The 24,643-nt window shown below is 40.0% G+C and overlaps 1 protein-coding gene across 3 annotated transcripts in view; it reads left to right on the top strand.

The window, feature by feature from the left end:
- The window catches only part of gjc1 (gap junction protein gamma 1), a 45,005-nt gene extending 21,376 nt beyond the window's left edge, over positions 1–23,629 (top strand). The window contains exons 2-3 of one of the 3 annotated variants that reach the window (XM_080904352.1): positions 4,984–5,081; positions 20,510–23,629. In XM_080904352.1, the coding sequence (XP_080760478.1) occupies positions 20,564–22,021 (1,458 nt within the window). In that variant the 5' untranslated portion in view covers positions 4,984–5,081; positions 20,510–20,563 and the 3' untranslated portion in view covers positions 22,022–23,629. Of the gene's footprint in view, positions 1–4,983; positions 5,082–14,257; positions 14,318–20,509 lie in introns of those variants that run through there. The other 2 variants (XM_080904353.1, XM_080904351.1) reach the window with 2 other exon arrangements.
- Positions 23,630–24,643: the final 1,014 nt, after the last annotated feature.

Genomic DNA, 24,643 nt, shown 5'->3' with positions numbered 1-24,643 from the left:
CCATGACAATGAGTAAATGAAGAACAGCGGCTTCATTTTTATGAAGCTATGTGAATGATGCCATTTGGGCGATCGTGGCTCAAGAGTTGGGAGTTCGCCTTGTAATCGGAAGGTTGCCGGTTCGAGCCCCGACTCCGACAGTCTCGGTCGTTGTGTCCTTGTGCAAGACACTTCACCCATTGCCTACTGGTGGTGGTCAGAGGGCCCGGTGGCGCCAGTGTCCGCCAGCCTCGCCTCTGTCAGTGCGCCCCAGGGTGGCTATGGCTACAATGTAGCTGCTATCACCAATGGGTGGATGACTGGGCTTGTAAAGCGTTTTGGGGTCCTTAGGGACTAGTAAAGCGCTATACAAATACAGGCCATTTACCATTCATCATAAACACCAGGGGAGAAAAATGTAATTGTCATCTATGCAGTCATCCAAATTTACCTTTACAGGTAAAGGTGAAACCCGACCAAATTTTACTTTTGATCTTTAAGTTAAAACTATCCAGCTTCACCCTGACAAGGACAAAATGCAGGTCCTAAAGGACAAATATGAAATAATGAGATAAAAAAATAGATTACTTTGACATGCGATATTATTTAGATTCATTAAAATTCATTTAGTTTATTTTCAATAAAAACAATGGTTCAGACTTTGCACAAGATAATTTGATGACTATATTTGAATATATGAAAATATTTCAGCATAAAATCCAGTGACACAGACTGCCTGTATTCAAAAACCTCACTTTGAACTACATTTAGTCTCACATTACAACTTTCAACTAAAATATTCACAAAATCTCCAACTGATAAACAATGACAGGTATTTATTCACCATTGTGACTGATACTACTACTTCTTCTTCTTCTTCTTCTTCTTAAAATGCTGATGAATACACTAATCCATGCTAAATGTTTTAATGTAGAGAAACTAGCAGACAACCTGACAACTGCCTTACTGACCCGAGTCATGGAGATACAGACTTCATATTTTATTTTGCTATATTTTATTCAGCGATCATCATTTGTGCCCTTGCATAGATGACCAATTAGTAAAAAAAATGCTAATTATTAAACACAACCAATATCTAACCAGGGTTTCAGTGCTTGTGAAGGTGCTTGGACATCAGTTACACAAATGAAAAAGCAGGAGTGAAGGAGTCAAAGAGAAACTTTGTTGACCCTGGCACCTGACACAGTTCTTGTGGGGCAGGGATAGCTCTGTAGGTAGAGTGGTGGCCCCATGATCGGAAGGTCGGGGGTTCGACTCCACTGAACGGCTACCCTGAGGTACCCCTGAGCAAGGTACCGTCCCTACACACTGCTCCCCGGGCGCTGCACTGGTGGCTGCCCACTGCTTCACTGGGTGAATGGGTTAAATGCAGAGGAACTATTTCCCTATGGGGACTAACACGCACACTTTACTTTACTTTACTTTACACAGTTTAAGTTTAAAGTCTCTTTCTAGAACAAAAAAGCCAGAAATTTCTCTCATGTGTCAACAAACTCAGAGCTTTCACTAAACTTGCTTTCTGGAACAAAGCCTTGGGAAACACGCTGAGACAAAAAGTTGGACTGGACTATATATACAGAGATCACTGATTAGGGATTAGACAAAGGAGGGGAATGAGATGCAGAGGAATGCAAATAACAACAGTTAATCAGAAAACAAAATAATCAGAGAATCAAGGCAGGCTGTCACAAAGCATCTTTAACTCAGGACATAGAAGAAAACGAACCTTCAAGCATTTAAAATCTGGAGAAAAAACCCCGGACAAAACAAAAGAGAGTACCATAGACTTGAATATTAACACTTAATAAGGGAACACAAAGGGACGAACATGGGAACAAAAAGAAAGGAAGGCAGACAGAAACAGAAACACTCGGGCAACTGCTGCTACTGACAGTAACAGACATGAACCAAAACACAAGATAACACAAAAATGAAGAAACAAAGCTCAAGAAAGGGATAAGATATAAGGCAAGTTTAACATAGACAAATTTCTTAGTTTCTTAGTTGTCTTCACTAAACATAAAACCTCAGAGATAATGAACATTTCCACACGGGCAATCGGTTTTCTTTGTTTTCACTAGCCCAGCCTTTCTTCTTCAGGCTCTGCTTGCGCTCACATAGAAGGGACGTTTGATGTATTATTTGACTCTTCTTCTGCACAATGTTGACCAGTTGAATCCCCCCCCCCCCCCCCCCCCCCCTAACTCCAAGGCAGATGCATTATTGGAGGAATGTGTGACAGAGCTCTCTAAAAGAAAAGAAAAATATAGCAGTAAAAGGGAAGATTGCCATTGCAGATTGGACAAGAGATTAATGCTGCAGATCAAAAGAAGCATGCAGAGAAGTTAGAAAAAATTTATATGTTAACTCTAGATAATATGCAATATTTATTTTATTGTGTGTGTTCTTACTTAATTCTGACATGACAGCAGTACATGAATTCTCACTGTGTCATATACTAATAAACAGGAGGTTGAAATCACTTACGCTTGTTGTCAGATTCTTCTCAAATTAATCTTACTGATTGGTGATAAACAGTCTACATGTTATGTGTTTAGCATGTGTTACCATGGTAACACCGTAAAAAGACAGCCATATTTGTTGTTCTGGCTGTTAGCTTCATAGTATGCCTCTCCAGGCCCGGTAATACAGAGCAACTCCAACACACCCAGGATATCTTTCCACCGTCTGGTTTCACTTACCCTGACAGCAGCAGTTGGGTTCAGGATCATAAGCAGGTTATTATCACCTTGATAAATCTATCATGGGATTCCAAATCTAGCAATCAGTACACTTAAAAAAGTGTTAAAAAAGTGGTGCTGACTTTACAAAGAAACTATAGTACTGTGGAAAAGTCTTGAGCCAACCTTCACTTCTTTACATTTTGTTTAAAAAAATGAGATTCTAACAATTCTAACAAAGTCAGCATTTGGTACGACCACTTTTATTCTTCAGCTCAGACTGAATTCTCTTAGTAAGTCATTCTTGTCATTTCGTTAAGTAGTCCTCAGGAACAGTTCTCAGGGCTTCTTGAATGACATTCGAAGCTCTTCTTTGTTGGGTGTCTTTTTTTCCATTCTCTGTTAAGACGATCCCACACTGCTTCCATAATGTTGAGGTCTTGGTCTGTCCAGGTGTGCTTTTACCACATTGGCAGTATGTTTGGGATAACTGTCGCCGTTTCCAATCAATTAATTTCTGGATCTGGCATCATGAATCAAAAGCTGATGGTACGTTGGAACATTTTTGTATTCATAATTTCATCAATTTTGACAGTATCCCCAACACCACTGGCTAAAATCCAGCAGCAAACCATTCCAGAGCCATTGTGTTTTACAGGTAGACACTCACTGTTATACCTTTTCTCCTGACCTCTGTAGATATTGATGATGGTTTAAACCAGATATTTGAAATTTGGATTCATCACTCCGTAAGTCATCTTGGCACTGATTTTCAGTCAACATCAGCCTTTTCTCCCTGTTTCCCTTCATTAATAATAGCTATTTGACAGCCACTTTCCCACTGAGACCATTTTGGGGGACATTTTTCTCTGTTATTGGGTAGTGCAGCAGTGATAAATAAACAAGAAGGAAGGGGAGACATGCAGTGAAGTGCCACTGGTCAGACTTGAACATTTGCCTTATGGAATATGGTCGCCTGCTCACCCAGTGAGCTAAACTGGCTTTTTTCTTTCTTACTTTCTTTTTTTTTTGTCTGGTCATAGCTGAATTTTTTTCCTTTCTTAAGGGCATCACTCTCATACATGGTTTTTCAACAGTTTATTTTTTTAGGCTTGCCACTTCTTCTTTTGTCATCCACTGTACAGTTTCTTCCTATCTTTTAGACCCACACTACATGCCGTTCTGTGTATGTACTGTATGGGGTAGGTACAAAATTGGCTAGGTACAAGGAGTGGACTGTAAACAAGACATCAATCAGCCAATGTCCAGAGAACAACTTTGAAAGACCTTTAGAAAGATTGGAGAACTATTGCTCACACCACTTAAAAAAAAAAAAAGTCTGGCTTCTTGGATGCAAAATAAAGATATAATAAGGAAAAGATGGCGGGTTCAAGGCTTTTCTACAGTACTGCATACTACGGGGAAAGTATGAAGAAGTTAAACACAGGGGTTTTAAGAATTTTCACCAGTGGGCCTGAAAAAGATGGACCATATTAATAAAGTTTAACTTTAACCAGGAAGGAAAGTCAACAAAGATTCTGCATGGTTATATTTGAGATTTTGCATATTAGTCTATTTATATTGGCGTAATATATTATGCTTATTATGTGAACACAACTATGTTTAGAACTCCTTGTCAAAGACCAGTTTCCCCATGGGACAAAAAAGTTTATTTTTAGCTTATCTTAAAGTTCCCTCACTGTATCTGTATATTTACTACTAAGATATGTTCCAGGCAGGACCTTTTTCTTTTTTAAAGTAGCCTGTTGGGTAATATATTAAGCAAAAAGCCCGGCATACTTGACTCCAGACAATTCACCAGTCTAATGGGAGCTGAACCATTAAATTGCCTGTTAATTGGAATTTCAGCACTAACATTTAAGTATATATAATGTATTTAATATACCATGGCACAAAGAAAAAAACTGCCCGTGGCTTTCCTCAATGTATCTGAAGTGTCAGATTACTGTGTAGGTTCTGGCTTTCAGAAGGCTTTACGGTCACAGTATACCTATATTGCGTATTTAATGCAGAAGTACAAATCTCTTGTTAGCATTTATTAGAGGTAGTCCTACTCCACTTGGAAGCTGTGACTCTTTTGTGTCACATAAAGCCATAAAAATACATGCACACATATTACCATTTGCATTAATGTGCAGCATGTTTTTGCCATCCCGCAAATTAAATTCCTATTTTGCAGCAATAGTTTGGGAACCAGTGGTGTGGTATTTATAATGCACTTCTATGTTTTATCATATTTAAAGAACTGTTCTCTTCCTTTATCTATCTTCCCTCTGCCCAGCTTTTCAGCTCCTGCGGTATTAAAGATACGCTGCTGTAAAAGAAGTCATCTGTAATCCTACATGTGCTGTATGGCCCCTCTAAAGAAGGCTCATCAAGGTGAAACTCTTGTATGATTTTTTTAGACACTAAAAGCATGATAGCAGGTTTTTTGGGATGAGAGGGAAAAGCACACACTGTGCATCCAGGTGTGTGATATTTAGCAGCAGCAATCGCCTCAGGAGCAGAACCGTCAAACAAGTGAGCGCACTGTAATGAAAGACTAGCCACTTCCCTGGAGAATGTGAATAATGTGAATAGGAATAAATGACATACAGTACTTTGCAGGAAAATACACACACACACACACGCACACACACTTTTTCTGCCCTTAGAACCTGTCACCAGTGGGTAAGGTGCTCCGCATGCGCACACACAGGCAAGCACGCACACTGAATACATCCATGCCTGAAGACACAACAAGAAATAATAATTGTGAGTCAGCCTCACATATGCATACAGACACACACATACAGTATATACACAGACACCGCCAATAGCCAATCTGCTTTTTCCATAGGAACACATTTTGTTGTTACGGGAGACATTATTTCAAATTAACCACACATTTTATTCTCATTGAGTGGATATTTTACACACCTTTGATTCAATAATACAGACCCACAGATTCTTCCTCAGCTCCATCTGCCCTGCTCCTCTTCCTCAGTCCTTCTCTGACAGGTCTCTATATTTGCAGGTGAGCCCGAGGAGATGATAGCAGTGTGTTTTTGTGTGCGTGGGTGTTTTGGGGACTTGCTCTGCATGATTATGTATGATAACATACGCATGCTGAAGTATCCATTCAACTCAGGTTAACTCGTCTCCTCAACACTAATTACAGATGTTAATCTAATCTGCGGCCGATGAGTTAAATGAGGCTTTTTATGGCGAGGCATGAGATGAAGTGTGGCTCAGTGATGTACGTGTGATAGGAACACACAACCTAAACCTTTTAAGAATTTACTATCTCAAAAAAAAGCAGTTGTCTGTTTTACTCCAACTAATGGCTGCACCTATATGAGAGTCAAACAGCAAATATGAATTTCTGCACTTTTTGTCTCTTTTCTATGCCATTTGCAGCATAGATTATCTCTTCTAAAATTAAAAAAATGCTGTCACTGGTTTGCAAAATCTTGTTCACTGTCACTGGCATTAGCTTGCTTTATAACTAATGCATTTAGAGTAGATAAATGCACGCCCATCTAAAGCCTTATTATCCACACAGCTATAACTGTGTGATGATAGCATTATAAGATAAAATACGTTTATTTTAAGATGTTTAAATGCAGGGTTTTTATGGTTGAATTCTGCTAAAAGAAGATATATGAAAAGAAACGAGCAGCAACAAAATGCAGATCTAAGGAGCACATTCAGAGAATATGTGGTATTAGCCTGTCTCCCCTAAAGCCTTTCCACAGAGCAGAAAGCTTTTCTATTGTCTGCCACCGTGTTGCCTCTGACATGCAGCAGAGCTTTATCACATGTGCAAAGATTCCTGTTTACATACAGCAATTGAAGAGGCAAAATGGGAACCTGTTGATCTACAGATAAATGTTCCACCACTGAGCTGTACTCCCTCATGATTTGTACGTGCTTTATCTGTGAATTCAGCTCTGTTTGATAATGAATTGTATCCACAAAGCCCGAGTCAAGGAGGCAGCCTCTCTCTGAACTGCAAATATTTAACAGCCCAAATGTGTTTGTTCACTCGTGAGTCTCTGCATGTTTGTGTATGATAATGAACCTGCGCTTGTAGCATCCATCCTCCCTCTATTAATTAATTTGCTCCATGGCACAGATAAAAATCAACAATAGTTTATTATTTCCCAGGATTTTTGCTTTTTATCGTGGAGGAAAAAAGGCTTTTAAACATTTCCACACATAAGATGAAGATACATGAACCTTACAGAGAACTCATATACAACATGCTCTATAATAGCCAATAAAAGGATCAGAAGTCACCTGAATATGAATGTAATTTATATAATGATCTTTAAAAGAATACCTGACACTATTATTTTTTTTAGCTTGAGAGATACAGTATGAACAATAATTAATTTATTTCTTTTTTTGGACATGGGCATTCTGTACTCTGGATTATATAGCAGGCTGGTCAGTTCATTACTGTTTAATGCTATTTAGAGTGTGCATTCATTTATGGCATGCTTTCTTAGGCTCCAGTAGTTGCCTGGAAAAAATACATACAAAGACAAATCTGAGTGCCCCCTGTGTTTACTTTATATGCCCATAAGTCCATGAGCGCTGCTTACGGTAGACTGAGGTTCATTTAATATTACCTCCTGTAGAGAGGCTGGAATGCCCTGAATGCAACAAGCAGGGGAAATTATTGTCGCAGAGCGAGAACTACTGGCATTGTTATACAGGACAGGAGATTGTATAACAACTCAGCCACAGGTGCCAAACTGGATCCTATCAACTTCTTAAAATCTGCAGTTTTCTGTTCTAATTTCATTTATTCACTGGAAGGGTTTTTCACAGAGGAAATAGATTTTGCAGATGATCAAATTAAACAGATGACTATAATGATCAAGCATTTTCAGACAAAACTGATGAAGCCCAGCTGAGTGACCCCACCCCCTTTTTTAAACTTGTGTTTAAACATTCATGCGTGATAATGTCACATTATGTGTGATAATGTCATAGTTAGAAAAGGGCATTTTGATCCATAGTCTGACGCTTTATCTTTGTGCTGTTCCTCCTTGTTCTTCTAATTTAGGGTTCACTTATAGTTCAATCCATGAATAATGTAGAAAATTAAATTTCCCTTTGCTCTCTCTGATGTATTTAATGTTTCTATAGTGGTGGCTGCCTATGTATCCAGCTCATTTCCTACAAATCTAAAAAAAAGAGTACTTCCTATGATAAGGGTGATTTCAGAAAGGCATGAAATGATTTTTCGCTACAAAGGCAGCATTGATTGACTGGTGATAAAGATTCTTAAAGGAACACTGCAGCCTCTATAAGCACCCATGATTTTAATTAATATAGGATTTTTTTTAAATACAAATGATCTGTTCTGCTAGTCATAACTCTAACCCTTTGCACTGCAGATGTGCCATACAGTATATGCATTGCCAAACTTCATTACAATAACATATGCTACGTCATCATTTACTTTGCAGCTTTCGGATCGTGTGATGTTGTTACCATTTTTTCATACTACCACTGTAGTGCAAAAAGGGGGCACCCAGATTTGAACTGGGGACCTCTTGATCTGCAGTCAATTGCTCTACCACTGAGCTATACCCCCTTGGTGTTAGCCCAGGAAATGACCTGTATATAAAGGCAAATGTAGATCAAACAAATGACGGGTTTTTACATGTTCTTCATTTGTAAACAAATAAAAGTTGTTTACATCCATGTAATGAACCCACTGACCTGCTGTACTTCCTGATTGGTTCAGTGGGATGGTTGCATCCACTTAAACTTTGGTTGTGAATATATAAAACCTATTAATCCCTGTGAAGGGAGACGAAAGTGGTAGCTAAAGTTAAACTGGAGCAGTATAAACTACTCAGACCACAAGAATGTCTCTTGCTCCCTGATTAATGTTAATCAGGTGAAGAAACTCTGCAATAGCACTAGAATGGACACAGAAGGCAGCAAGTAACCCAATAAGAAGAGGGGCTGGTTTGGTATTTATTGTAGAAATAGATTGCAGCTGAAGTGAAGTGTAGAGTCACTGGAGATGCCGAGATTTGAACAGCAAACCATTAAATTTAAAGGGAAATATTTTGTTTAATACCACCTTCTGCACAAGACATGCAAACATGCTTTCTGATACAAACTGCTAAGCCAACCCAAACATTAAAAAATGATACTTGCTTCTGAGTTTCTTTCTACATGCTGGCCCCATAAGATACATGGCCTTTAAAAGTAAAATGAAATATATATAAGATATCAAAGATTAAATATCTTTAAGTATCCCTATCTTTTCACAATTTTCCTTACCTACACGTGAGACTAATGTAGTAAAACAGAGAAAATAAGATCCCGCCACATTTATTGACAATGCATAAGATTAGAATTTAGGGAATTTTAAGGTTCTCCGTTTGCATTTTATTCTAAAAATCTAAACATGAATTAGAAACTCAAAGAAACTCGATCACTGAAGCACACACAAGCAGTCAGACCAGCCTCTCCTCTTTTTATTAGAACGTCAGAAAAAAAATGACAATTTATTCCTTGTTTGGTATTTTTTGTTTGTTTGTTTACATAAATAAAAACATTTCCACTACTAATTGATGTGGAAACGGCATTAACGTGAAAAAAAAAATAACTAAAATGAAATGTCAAACTTTCAAAATTTCTTTGAGGATCATCTCCTTAAATGTTTCCCTCCTGTTTAAACATCTGTGTGTCAGTGTGTCATCTCAAATTTCTGTTTGTTGATTCATATGTTTACAGCAATAGCCTGCATCCACTCTGTGAGGTGTTCAACCCACCATTGAAGAGCTTAATTTGACGGCTGGCATTTGAAAAATTGTGGTACTTTAATTTGGTAAAATTACGACAGTCTTGAGAAAGTTTACCATCAGGAAGTCATCGATCAAATTTAACTTTCTTGTTTAAACTTGGAAATTCCACACTGCATATGCAAATGGGTCCAAAACACTCCACACATCTTGTACAATTTTTTCATAAAGCTAAACTTTTTGATGAAACCCATATTTTAAGATGACTCGGCTGTCTTGGGCTTCATGCATATTAATAGCTACTCATCATTCTACGGCTCTGAAAGAGAGTTCTTTAATGGCCCGGGTGGAAGTATGTTGCAAATATACCGACAAGAAGCCAAATGACAACTTTGTCGCTTAAGCCTCTTCTTTAAGTGCTTCACTGTTTACATGGACGATACACAGTAAAATGAGCCAAATTAGTTTGGTTTATGCAAGCCGAGTGAGGGATTATGGGTGTTAAGCGGTCCCAATCTCCTCAATCCATCTATGAGCAGCCTGTGTTATGACGTGCTCATATATACACATTTTCTGAAGGCTGCTCATATGCGCTCAGAATATAAAATGCACACAGAAGACTTAGAAGAACCCAGTGTTGATGACTTGCCTCAAATGCTAAGCAGTGAAACTGTTGATTGTTTGCTTTGGTGCTGTATGGAAAATGAAAGGCTTTTCCTTTGCAGTATGACAAGATCTGCATGTTATCTAGCAGCACGCATGACTACTGCATATATATGCAAGCATATGCATGTGTGACACAGATGTTTGCAGTTCAAAAAAAAGGCATGTTATTATGGATGGTTTTTGCACATGCTATTGGTGTTAACAAATTCTGGTTTCTAGTTTACTCTTATTTGAGTAATTGTATAGTGTGCTTCACATAGGGTGCAAATGGAATTGCATTAAGGATCTCTTGATTTGATTTGTGTACTCACCTTACAGTATAATGTGTCATGCTGAGAGACGTTGTTGTCAATGTGGTGCTATTTAATAAGTAAATACTGAAATTAAAACGAAAAACTGTGGACAAGGGAAGCAGTTAAAGACAGTCAAAGTTTGTGGCCTTCACAGAGGGCAACCAGAGTTGAACTGGGGATATGTTGAGCTGCAGTCATATGCTGTAACCCACAGCTAAACCCCTCTGCGTGGCAAACTAGCACTGACAGTAACATGGAGTATGTCCATTTCATGTCAGCAGGGAAAAGAATGAAACCATCTCTCCCCCTCAATGTCTGTGTAATCACACAAACACAGATGGTCTTTCACAGAATGACTTACTGTGTATTACTTGAATGCTAAAGTTTGTCACATAGTCTGATTAGAAGTAGCTGTAAATCACGATAAGCGTGCTTAAAAAACTATCACAAATTTGACTTAGCTCCAGTTAAGGACTTGGGTGTTCATTCCCATCATTACTCTGAACTTCAGCATCAGCACCATCATTAAAAACAACTCAAATGAATTGACATCAAAGGAAAGAATGTTCCGAGAGTTACTGCCAACATTAAAAAAGACTCACACATAGGAAGGAAACTTGGCAAAAAAACATTTTTAACCAAAGCTGTGGCTTTTGAGCGACATGATATGAATTTAAAGAAGAATTATACTCTGTGCTTTCTCAGCGTATGATCTGTGAAATTGGTCCGCTCAAAGGAGAGCGATAAGAAAAGAGGCTGCGATAGCGTGCAGTCCTAATTTGAGCAACCACCACTGGTGAGTGGATTTGGACAATATCAGACGAACATCTTTTATTGTTCGTAGCGTGCATGATTATGACTCATGAGGAAGCGAGGGGAGGGGAAAGAGGGAAGGAGTGAGGAGGGCATGTGGACGCTGGAAGAGATGGAGGATTATGATTGAGTCTTCATGCTTCTGAAAGCACCAACTAAAGTCCATAAACGTTGGCAATAAATGTTCATGTTTTATGTTTCCGAACCTTCAATCGAGAGTACACTTTGTTCTTTCATTGTTGCCCATATGATGTTGGGAAGGGATGGTGTGAGTGTGTGTGTAGTTATCCACTGACAATAACTGACTAAACCTTTGGGTCTGAAAAGTGAACACAAGTGAAGTGAAAAGCCTGTATGTGGGAACACTGGGAACTTCATTTAGTGTACCCACTTCATTAGATACTCTTTATCTTCTTGTTAATGCAAATATCCAATCAGCTGATCATATGTTGTAAACATAGTCAAAACCTGCTGAAGTTCAAACCAAGCATCAGAATTAGGAGGAGATGTGATTTAAGTGTCTTACTAGGAAGGCAACAGTAACTCAAATAAACACTACTGACAAGCAAAGTATTGAGTATTGTATAGTATACATACTAAATTGAGTATTGTTTAAATAGCACAGCCTACCTGAATGTTATTGCTGATCATGTCCATCCTGTGAACATAACAATGAGTTTATTGTGATCAAATGACCCACACAGTAACAAGATCTCCATCCAGCACTGTGGAATATCATGGAATAAGAGATTTGCATCGTGGATGTGCAGCCGACATATCGGAAGGATCTGCATCGTGTTTTATTTCAATATTAGGCCAGTTTTGAAGACAAAAGGGGGTCCTAACTGGTGCTAGCAACATATAGTGAATATAAAAAATAGTTTAGTGTGCGTCTACATTAGTTGTCCATGTCTATGGGTTAGTTTATGCTGGGGGAAAAAAATCGAACAAACAAAAACCCCACAAAGAAACAAAAGAACAAGTTCATGTAAAATTATTGTTTTGATTGTTGCCTTTATTTTTATTTTTTTATTGATTATATTCATAGTTTAGTAAGTGTTATGTTTTCTTCTCTTTTCTTCTGTCCTGGTGAAATCTGCAGCATTTAACATTCAGTTTTTATGGTGCTTTATAAACAGAGCGTTACTTCTGTTTTCGTCTTTTTCGTCTTCTCCTTCTTCTTCTAAATATAGAGCAAATGAAGCATGTTATAAGTCTGTAGAAGAGGGAATTAGTGTAAGTGTGAGACATGCTTACCTCTTTTGCCTCTCCTTTGCCTTTGTTCTGAAAGGTCACATAGAATAAACATGTAAAGCCTGTTTTAGTAGCTGTAGCAGCAAGTAGTACTTATGGCTTAAGGGTATAGTCAGTACTGTCACAGTTACTAATTATATGAGATTGGACATCCAAACCAGGCAGCACGGTGGCACGGTGGTTAGCACTGTTGCCGCACAGCAAGAAGGTCCCGAGTTCAATTCCAACATCAGGCCGGGGTCTTTCTGTGTGGAGTTTGTATGTTCTCCCCGTGTTTGCGTGGGTTCTCTCCGGGTACTCCGGCTTCCTCCCACCGTCCAAAGACATGCAACTTGTGGGGATAGGTTAATTGGATAATCCAAATTGCCACTAGGTGTGAATGTGCGAGTGAATGTGAGTGTGAATGGTTGTCTGTCCCTATGTGTTAGCCCTGCGACAGACTGGCGACCTGTCCAGGGTGTACCCTGCCTCTCGCCCAATGACAGCTGGGATAGGCTTCAGCATCCCCCGCGACCCTGAAAAGGACAAGCGAATGGATGGATGGATGGACATCCAAACCTCCCATGTCATGAACAGCTGACAGTGAACTGGCTAAACAACAACAGCTGGTTAAGCTGTTTTGCATTATTGTACTAACCAAAATAAAAATTTCCCCCTGATAAAGAGTTTAATTACATCCTCACAATGTATGAGACTTTATTTACCATGTGTCCGAGTGCAACAATGTTAGACCCACTTCAAAGAAAGTTTGAATAACAACAACTAACAGCAGCTAACTCCAGATGCTAACAGCAGTGGCAAAAGCAGTAGCGCTTATTGACATTGACAAGTTCAGGATATCTTCAACAGCTCATCTCAGTATCGCTGTCATCACATAGAAGTTAGCTTCACTAACTCTTCCACTTGTATTAGTGTCCTTTTACAAAGTTTTACTGCCTCTTCCTGATTAAATAGACATGGATTCATATTGACAGCTGAATTAAACGGTGGATTGACATCCGCTGTAGCTTGGATTATGCACTTGAATTGGGAGGGTTAAGAAAAAAGAATTCAGTTGACAGCAGTGAGGTTTCACATACTGTAACCTTCAATATAGAGATTAAATATCCTGTAGATATACAAACACATTAGTCATTTCAACATTCAGCTTTGTTTTTCTCAGTTCAGTTAAAGCAGACAGCACAACTTGTGGCCCTTAAACAATGCTGCAAAAGCACAAAGAGCTCTAATTACAAACCTACCTTTAGATTTGCTGAAATCCTCCTCATGTCCTGCTTCTCTCCAGTGGCTAGAGGTCTCACAAAATCAGTGAGTTGAGAATTATTTACCTCCAAAAGCCCTCCTATGTTTTGACTGTCTGTCAGTCCTAGACCTCCCCCCCTCCTTTACCCCTCCAAGGGGTATTAACCCCCCCCACCACCACCACCACCTCTTCCTCATCATCACCACACATACAAACACACCCCCACCCCCAACCATGACCCAGTTTGGAGGGGATGAGGGGGGTAAGTGAGGACCATTGTGTGAGTACCACAGGGAGAGAGGCAAGATGCTCTGCCTCTCTCATTCCTCTCCCTTTCAGGAAGGACTCACACTTGGTTAAGCACACACACTGAGACTCTTCATAAGAGAACGTCCAGAAAGCCGAGTGTTTTGTTGTGAGGTTTTTGTTGTCGAAATGCCGCTTTTGATTTTAGGTTAGGTTTGTTTGATGTCAGGCGAGGTTAAGAGCCTGTAAAGGAGACTATAAGTGAGACGAGGAGATAGAGATGAGCGGGCCTCATGTTGAGAGACAAAGGACACAGTACCTGGCATCCGGGAGAGAAGGAGTAGAGTGAGTATGCTGCTTCATCACTTTACTTTGCTCCTTGTGTTGTTTTTTATAAAATTTCCAAGTATTTTTTTAATCTGAAACGATGTCAGGTTGCCTGACCAAAGATCCAGTATTTCCAAAACGAGACAGCAGATGAATGACTTCCTGAACTTGTTTGTAATCTTCTGGAGAACTTACATTACTATTTCTAACAGCGTAAGGCACAGATGCAGGTGGAGAGGCTGCTCCTGCCTCAGAGATTCTTCCTGTAACATATGGAACTAGTTTTCCGTTGTGTTCCTTCCCTTCGGAAACTATTAATGAGGGATTTTTTCTTTTTTTGCCACAAACGCAGAGAGGCATGCTTCTTGAAAACCCGCCTCTTATATGTAAAATGAAAAGGACTTAATTTAAGCAACGAGCTCCTCATTTTGAGATCTCCTTATAGGCCGGGGTCCATGACCATTTTTCTTTTTTTTAAAAACTGTCAGCAGTTTCTGTTTTTATCTCTCACTACTGAGATTGATTTGAATTCCTTTATCTTTTCTGCTGCACGTTTTATGAACCAGAGGCCCAAATCGGGGTGCAGTGCCTACTTAACTCTTTGGAATTCATAGTTTATTTGTGTTTCATGGCTGCCCACATTGATCACTCTGCAAGTAAGTTTGATGTCTGTTTGTATGTGTGTGTCTGTGTAGAAACATGAACCATAGAATCTGAAAATAGATGTTAATTATAGTGTTCAAAACCATTTGTCATTGAACCTAATGCTAAGTCACTCTTGATGTGCATGATTTTAATCACTTGAGAGAATTTTTTAAACAGAGTTACTGCTCAGGAAAAACAGAAGATAGTCAGAAAATGTTGGTAAGAATTTCCTTTTTAGCTATGCTGGATTTTTGGATGATTTGAAACACAGTACAGAAAATCCCTTTTCTACTTAATCCACACATTTGCCAGCTGTCAGTCCTCTACTGAAGCTGTAGACATTAAGATTTATTGTAATTATTATATCATGATATAGTTGTTATCTTTTAGTCAAACTGCAGATTCACAAAGCAGAAGCAGAAGCTAATGACCTTGTTGTGACTTAAATTTGGTGGTTTTATGTTCGGGTCTTATTGCTACAAAACAGCCATGATTAAACCCAAATATGACGATCCAGGGGGTTATCATGGACAGATGTCTGGCCAGCTACTGCGTGAGCAGATTAGTTTGATCTGTGCCGTCTGCGTAGGACAAGTTGGGACTGTGAAGGGCAACGGTGAAGCCTGAAGATGCCACTGGCAGAACAGAGGGAGAGGGCACTACGGTGCTGACCCCCACACAAGGACAGGCAGAGGAGTTCTGACTCTAGAAGATGCTCTTGGTTTTTCCTCTGATAACTCTGAGGCTTCCTTTTTAATGTTAACAGAACAATCAGCATTTATGGTGAATTGTGGAATAAGACATGTCACTCTCTTGGTATGATATAAAATGCAATAGCAGAAAAGACTAATGACAGGCTACAACACATACACAACTGACTTCACTGTGCCTGAATTCCCATTGCAACGCAAATTAATTATTAGCTGCAGTGTTCATTCTTTGGAAAGAAATATGTCTTTTTTGTGATTAAGCTTTCCAAGGACAGCATATTAAATTTCTGAACACACTACAGCATTTAGAGCACGGGCAGCTTGGAACTCAAGCACTGGAACTCCGCTGATTAAATTCCTGTTAATATAAAAATTGAAAATGTGACTTTATGACAAGCAAGCAGTGCAATTAACTCTTCTCCCAGTGGAATAGTTCTTTTTCTCTTGCTGGTTTGCCTGCCTGTCAGCCACGATATTCTGCTTTAGCAATAATTGCTGAATGTTTATTTTCACTATATGACTTTGTAGATGTGATTTTTATTTGGTGAAAGAAGATAACCCATCAGCTCAACTCTATAAGTACTAAGTACTAGTATTGTACTTGTCTTGTTGGATTTAGTAAGTACTAAATGCAACAAAACCTTGACACGGGGCATTGTTGAAGACAAGTAATATAAATAAAATATAAATAAAATACAGAGGACAAAAAGGGAAGCAGACATAAAGTTTAGGTAGCATTGTTTTCACAACACGTTGCTCACCTAAAACTGCTGCAAAAACAAAATATAATACAGGTTGAAATTATTTAACCTTTTACATTAACATGCTGTGATTGTCAATGTGATAACGCTTCTGGTTAGATACTGAAAAGAAAGAGAAACTTTGTCTGCCACTAACATCTACAGATAGGTCCCAGAAGGCAGTAAAAGTTCAAATGAGGAGTGTTTTAAAGGCAGCAGTCCAACAGCAGATCAGCAGGATCAGGAGCCAAATCAGCGTCGACTGAATAAAACGCTGACAGTGATATTTTTTTTCTTTACAATCACTTTAAAAACACTAAGAGAGATCTAATTGATGATTAGCAGACTAAGAAAATTAATTCCCTGTGGGAAAACAGTCTGTACTTTAATGGCTGTGGACTGACTGATCAATGACCACTACTGTAATTGTACAGGTTTGCTGGTCTGTGAATGAGTACAGTCGGAGTAAAGTGCAATATGTTAATTATGGAAAATGTTCCCAAAAAAATCAATGCAATCGCAATATGCATTTCTAAATATGGTGACCAGTAATAGAGTCATGCATTTATACAAACAGAAACAAATGTATAAATATACGCATTAGTGTGCTTCACTTGATTAAAGTTCAACCAAACGCTAATAAATCTATTAGCTTTACATGCGATCATTAGAGGTTTTTCTTTTCTCTGTTTTACAGTACATTTATTATTCAAACTGCCCTGAAACGTAGCAAAAAACCATTAGACATTCAGTCCTTCTTGTCAGGGTAGTACATAAAGTATAAAATAAACCTATGCAAAACATGATATATATGTAATTTAAGTACAGCGTTCAATATTTAAATGCACAACTTGCTCCAAAAATACTCCAAGTTAGTGTGTGCCAAGTCACAGGCAGGAAACTGAGGGGGCCTTTGAACTTGTAAGTGTGTCTGCTTGTCTGTCGGTCTACATACTATATCTGGATATGAGTCTCTGTGGATCCTGCAGGAGAAGAGTTAGTGACTGAGGGGATCCCTGCGGTGACGCTCACTGTAACTGTCTGTTTGATTCAGTACGTAAGGGCTGTGATGTGGAGTTTTCAACCCCCGAGAAGTGATCGTGTTAACTTCTGACCTTGTACTTCAGCGTGGCTCCGATATATCAAAGAGAGACTGATATATCTGTGTTTGTTGACCTGTGATTACACAGCCATGACCTTTTCGCAGATGGCTGTGGAGCCATTGATCCTGACTGTGATTCACTTTCAAAGCTCATTAGTTGAAAATTGCTGTGTTTACACTGGAGGGGATTTCCTTGTGACTCTTACCATTTTTAACTTTTGAACTAGAGTCTGCTGTGCTTTTTGACGTTTTCTTGTGTGACATGATTTCCACCAATTTGCTGTTCATTCTTCATATCAAAATTTTTGACAGAAAGTCTGCCTGTTGTGTCTGCACGGTGCTATTCGGGAGGCTGACTCACCTCGGTAACTTAATGCACAGAGTCAGCTTCTTACCCCTAACTGCCCCACTAGCTCCTGAAGACGTAAATTGGATGAGAAAGCAAAATGCCAGGTTATATGCAACTAAGGTAGCAGGAGGATTAAAAACAGGCAGCTATGTGCCTGGATCAGAGCATCTCTCCTGGTCAGGGTGAAGCTTTTCAATTCCTGGTGCAAAAATTACCTAAGGACTTAACACGGGTGAACAAGGGCCCATCAAAGGACATAGTGAAGTTCCTCTATTACTTGTGGATTTTCAATGATTGTTTTAACCTAAGCCTTAAGCTAAATGCATAAAAGGGTTGTCATGCATGTTTTACAAACCTACAGAACATTTTTTTAATCTTTTTTTGTATCTATAATTGAAAACTATGGTGGGTTAACTATATTATCAGTATGTTTGGATAAAAGGGTGCAGTATTGCTTTATCAGCTATAATGCTTAACCAGTAACACAATTTTTAACAGATGAATAACATAGCGAAGTAGAAAAACAGCTGCAGAAACCAAAATTGTTTTATATATCAGTCTGTGCTCTGATATAGATGTACTCACCTCTGCTCTGGAATTTGGGTATTTCACCACCTGAGTCAGTAGGAGTTAACTCTGTTTTAGAGCCAATTGAGGAAGTGCAGTTTTGGGCTTCATTCGCTAAATTTCTTTAACCACATGATTAGAATAGACCAAATAGAGCTTATATCAGATATCGGGGAAAAAAAGATTTGCAAATACAAGCCAGTAAATTAAATAATAAATAAAGCAAGCTTGCAGTTCAAGTGTCTGGGATCTGTAAAATTCAAAATAAATCAGCTCCATGACTAAACAAGTCAAAGTAGTGCTGGACCATAATGCATATTACTCTCAGGAGCTGTAAAGTGACCGCATATCAAAAATTACTGTGTGAATAACACCCCAAATCAGCAGTACCTGTTAGGTGAAGAGGTCACAGCAGAAAAGGTAAAAAATATAGCAAAAGGTCCGATGTGAAAATACCAGTACCATAAAATAAGAAGTAGAAAAGTAAAGAAAGTAGACAGAGAGAAAAGATAGAGTAAGATAGATAGAATAGCCTTATTTATTCAAACTTTCACCTCTGTGGTTGCTTTTTTGTCTGTGGAACTGGATATTATTAGCTAAAGGACAACTGTGCAGAAGAATTATGTAAAGAAATGCTGTGATGTAATGCAGGAACAGTCAGACAGAGCTCCACGATGAAAGGACACTGTTATGACTCTTTGTGCTTATGGCAACCTCTTGCTCCGCTCCGGCCATGTGCTGCTTACTCATATTTGTTGCTCACATACTCTTAGAGTTGGCGCTCTTTCAAGGACTTCAATGCTTACTCTAACTGCAAAAACACTCTCAGAAGGAGCTGTTGTGCACTCACGTGTTGGTAATACGCACACCGGAGCGTACTCACACAGAGGATTCCTGACATTTACCTCCTGTGTCTCAGGCATGCCCTTATATGGTCAGAATGATCAATACTTACGACATGTTTTATCACAAGCCTTCTTCCAAACATTCCCGCCCTCTTGACTCCTACTGGAGACACAAAGCAGAGGGCTGGGAGCTCATGCGTCTCTGCTATAGCTACATTTTCTCTCTTAATGTAGCTCATTTGAACTAAGCTCTCAACCTGCTTGGTAAGGATATCGTCCCTGGAAGCCCTTTAAAGCCCAAACTAAGCTCGTATTCATGCCTGGATTTTCCTCTCAGTCAAGCTGACAATAAGCCATGCGCTACTGTGGCTTCATAAGGGGGAAAGTTCTGTGGAGGTGCCACACTCATCCCCCAAAGCCACCCTCAGGGACAGCAGTGTTTGGGTTCAGCTCCACTGCCTGAGATAATGTGGGTCTGCTGTCTGAAATCCCGCTCCAGTGGCTTGTGCCTGGCCACCTGCTGGTTCTGCTGGTGAGGATGGACAGCCTGGAGCCCAGACCTAACCTACATAGGCAACATGTCTCTATCCCTGAACTGCACATGCACACATGCAGCAGAGTAGAGTTCAATTCCATTTACCTCCCAACCAGAACAAACCAGTGAAGTTAATACAATCCTGAAAACTGCACCTCATACAGAAGAAGGCTCACTAAGAGGATTTATTTCTTCTGAAAGAGATAGGCTGTTAAATAACGTGTGTGTGTATTTGGTGATAGCAAATTCCCTATTTGGATTATTTCAGCTCCTTCTCAGTGCTGTTTGATGGTATTTTTTTTAATACTGAGATCCTCTTTCCACCCTGTTTGGTCTGCTAATTCTCTAAAAAGCCCAAAGTTGACAGCAACCTCACTGTGGCACTGAGCTAAAATCAGTGGGCTTGCATTTGAAATGTATAGAGCAACAGATCAAATTAAGAACTTAGTGACTCCGTGAGATCAGAGGGGAACATTCATTTTAATTAAGGCAATTATTATGTCACACCCTTAACCATCTTGCTGCTAAACTTGCAGGGCTAATGCTATTTCTGCATGAATTAAAGTCTTATTAATATTTGGACAAAAGTGACTAAATGCTTTGATCGTGTTTTGAAATGTTGGTGATACTCGTGTGGAGGCATTTACTGTCAGCTCACTGTACCTTCCTTGTTTCACTCTTGTCTTGACACTTTTTCTCTTTCTTTACTTTCTCCAGAGTCTGTGAACAGGTGAGAGAGGGACACTGTCTGCCCCACTGTCCAGCGACACCATGAGCTGGAGCTTCCTCACGCGGCTGCTGGAGGAGATCCACAACCACTCCACCTTCGTGGGGAAGCTGTGGCTCACCGTGCTCATCGTCTTCCGCATTGTTCTTACTGCCGTTGGGGGAGAGTCCATCTACTACGACGAACAGAGCAAGTTTGTTTGCAACTCAGGCCAGCCAGGCTGTGAGAATGTCTGCTATGATGCCTTCGCCCCTCTGTCTCACGTCCGCTTTTGGGTCTTCCAGATTATCTTGGTGGCAATGCCTTCTCTCATGTACATGGGCTATGCTGTCAACAGAATTGCACGATTAGATGAAGCCAAAGGAGGAGCTGGATCTGTTGCTGTTAGGACAGGAGGAGGGGGCTACACGCACAGAAAACCTAGGAAAATGTGCTTTGGAGCAAGACAGCACCGAGGCATTGAGGAGACAGAGGAAGACCAGGAGGATGATCCAATGATCTATGAGGTGCCGGAGATCGAGCCCCCAAAAAGGCCACGGGACCCACTGCAGCCCACACCCAGACCCAAAATCCGACATGATGGGCGTAAGCGAATCCGAGATGAAGGGCTAATGCGGGTCTATGTTTTGCAGCTGGTGACTCGTACGGTGTTGGAGGCTGGTTTCCTTACAGGCCAGTATTTGCTGTATGGTTTCCGTGTGATGCCCATATTTGTGTGCTCAGGGAAACCTTGTCCACACAGTGTTGATTGCTTTGTGTCGAGGCCTACAGAGAAGACCATTTTCCTGCGCATCATGTATGGTGTCACTGTCCTTTGCCTCACACTCAATGTTTGGGAAATGCTCCATTTGGGCATTGGTTCCATTTGTGACATTCTTCGCCGTCGCCGCTGCCCACCTCAGGAGGATGAGTACCAGCTGGGCCTGTTGGGTACCAGTGGGGGTGTGGAGGGCTCAGTAGGGGCAGCAGGTCCTGAGGCAGGTTCTGAGGGAGGCGTAGGAGGAGATGGTGCTGCCGATTATGTTGGCTACCCCTTCTCGTGGAACACCCCGTCAGCTCCACCTGGTTACAACATTGTTGTGAAGCCAGAACAGATGCCCTACACAGATCTTAGCAACGCTAAGATGGCATGCAAACAGAACAGGGCTAACATTGCCCAGGAGGAGCAGCAGCAGTTTGGCAGCAATGAGGACAATTTCCCCACTGGAGGAGAGGCCCGTGTAGCCCTGAACAAAGACATGATCCAGCAGGCTCATGAGCAACTGGAGGCAGCTATCCAGGCCTACAGTCAGCAGCACCGGGCAGAGGAGCAGCTTGGGGACAACCAGGATGACAAGCCCCAAAGTAACATTATCCAGGCCCAACCTCAGCCACAACCCCAGCCTCAGAAAGAGCGCAAGCATAGATTTAAGCATGGGAAAGGCGGGAGCAGTGGAGGTGGAAGCAGCAGCAACAGTAGCAGCAGCAAATCAGGAGAGGGCAAGCCCTCTGTATGGATTTAACCCCAGAAACAGTGACCCGTATTGAAAACATGTAAATATTGGAGACTGGATGATGAGCTGTTGCAATGTTACTTGGATATTTAAACACCATTATGCCTTACAGAATCCTGCAAGCTGGAGAAGATGCGTGTTTGCGTATAATGGTGTGTAAAGAAAAAAGAGAGAGAAAAAAACATGTGATATTGCAGCTGACAAATTGTTTTGTCTGGGTAATCACTGTTTAACTTGAAACATCACACCAACACAAACTATGTTAGGCTACAGTCTGTCGTTTACATGTGTCGTTCTTCTCAAGTCCCAAAGCAGATTATTGACCTCTGTTTTCTTCCCGTTCACCCTTTCAGGAGAATCCCAGGATCATAATGTGTTCTCTTGCAAAATTAGACTGATTCCAAATTTCGATGATCACAATGTAAATGCAATAAAATGATGCATGATTCCATGGTGCCGCCCAAAGGATTGGCTTTATAGTGCAGTGAGAAGATCAGCTTCCTGAAGGTTGTGTCCTGTCACTCATGTTCCATGTCTGCTTCATTAATAATGTTATATTGCTGTGACTTTGCATTTGACCGTGTGTTTGTAAATGTTTGTTGTGTATTTTTTGATAACAGTAGTACACCAGCTGCTACAGAAACCTATGAGTACAGCTGGTGGATTTTTATCCAGTCTACATCTGAAATTATCTGTGAAAAAATAAATAATAAGGTGCAGAAGCAATCCAGATTTTATAGTTTATTCTTAAATATCTCATTTTCTCCTTATGGCTTTTCATGGCTCAGTACCATCGTTCCTCTATCTGCCTTGTGTTTGGCTGCCCCCTGGTGGTGTCTTCAATGGGGCTTGATACTGAGGAGAAGATACCAGTTGCCAATGCTACCTGCATCCAGCAACACCTTAACCAGCTGTAGTGTTCCTTTTCTATTGACAATACTTGTGTCACTTATGTCTTCCCAGTGCTACAAGTCCAGTGTTAGATGCACAAGGCTGCAATATTACAACATTGTAATGGAAAAGGTTTAAAGCCATTACTATAACACAGTGAGACCAAACACTGTCTGTGTGATGCAAGTTGTCAGTGCCAAGATTTTATGCTAGGCTGCCACGAAGCCTGGTTGTTTGTAGCTTTGGAATACTGTGGCCATGCTACTCCACTTGTGGAAATATGCCTATGTGAGACCAACCCTTTTGTAAAAGTCATTTTTCTTTTTTTTTCCTTCTTTTTTTGTACAACAGTATGTCTTGCATTTTTTCATATGGGATTTAAAATGATAAAACTTCAAAATGGAGTCAAATTTTATGTTCCAGACAGTGTTTTATATGAAAACACTCTGTTTTTCAATTAAAGTTTTGTTTTGTTTTGTAAAATAAATAAACAAAAAACAAGATCTTTTGAAAATGAATTAGCTGTATGAATATTTATGTTTATTGTGATTTAAATTGCCTTCTAATTGTAAAGAAAATGTTAAATAGGACATAGTATATTTTTATAATATGTTAACTACAGTGACTTAAAGAAGTAAAGAAAAAACAGTCTTTTCCTTGTATGTTGCCGTATCAGTATTTAATGTATGTAAAAAAAAAACCTCTGGGCTGTATTTTAATAAACAGTGTCACTCCTTTTTCAACACTGGTCTGAGATCTGCTGAACACCGTTGTGGGTCATTGAATCCAAGTGCCAAGTAATTCAAATAATTCGAGCTCCACAGTAGCTTCCCAAACAAGCTGTATGAAGGCAGGAGGAAAAACAATTAAAAAAGAAAGTAAATAAAGCTGATTTAATACATTTCATGTTAAAAGTCTACAATTCTCTCAGTAAACATTAAATGAGTTAAACAAAGCATCACTTGCGAAGCAGTGGTTGAACACATAGCTTTCTAAATATGGAATACAGTGCAGCAGAGTGCTTGAAAAACCTTTTTGGATTGTTCACCACTGGGCTCCACATGTCTATTCATCAAGCCCAGCCATCATTAGACAGACATAAGTCACCCGAAGCAATCCAACCAGCCTTACCCAAAGCAGTGATTGGCTTGTCTGAAGCGACCCTAATCCCAAAGAGCCATAGGTGATTTACTGAGAATTTGCCGGTCCCTGTCAGTCTTTTCCCTACAAGGCATATCAACCCTCATTACATTCTTCTCCAGTAAGCAAAGTTTCTCCACTGCTGCTGTTTTTTTGAGAGAAGGCAATAAGATCCAGCAGGGACCACAAGAGGGCGACATCCTGTTAAATAAATGACATCTTCAGGAGTGAATGAGAGCGAGTAAAGGCCAATCTGTTAGAGTGCCACGAGGGTACTCAGCGACCCCATCTGCTTAGATCTTGATGACTGCCAGCTTGTGTTTATATATTCAAAACATCTCCAAGTTGTATTGTTGAGAAACTGAGAAATTTGGCCAGCTATCCAGGTCAAAAGAACTACCCTGTGGCACATTTGTGTGTTTGGCATGACCTGTTTTCTATTCTGTGCTGAGTGACTGGAGAAAAAAAATAGAATACTAAAACAGAAAGTGTTCACAAATGGAGTTTATGCCCCTATGTATTCTGTCCTTGTTATCTACAGTAACATCCACTATTAACCAAACATCTCCAAAATCTTATAACAAGGGCTTTTTTTCTTAG

Source organism: Rhamphochromis sp. 'chilingali' (assembly GCF_963969265.1).
Source record: "Rhamphochromis sp. 'chilingali' genome assembly, chromosome: 15".
Lineage (NCBI taxonomy): Eukaryota > Metazoa > Chordata > Actinopteri > Cichliformes > Cichlidae > Rhamphochromis > Rhamphochromis sp. 'chilingali'.
Note: the sequence above shows the minus strand (reverse complement) of the source record. Positions and strands in the feature narration are given on the sequence as shown.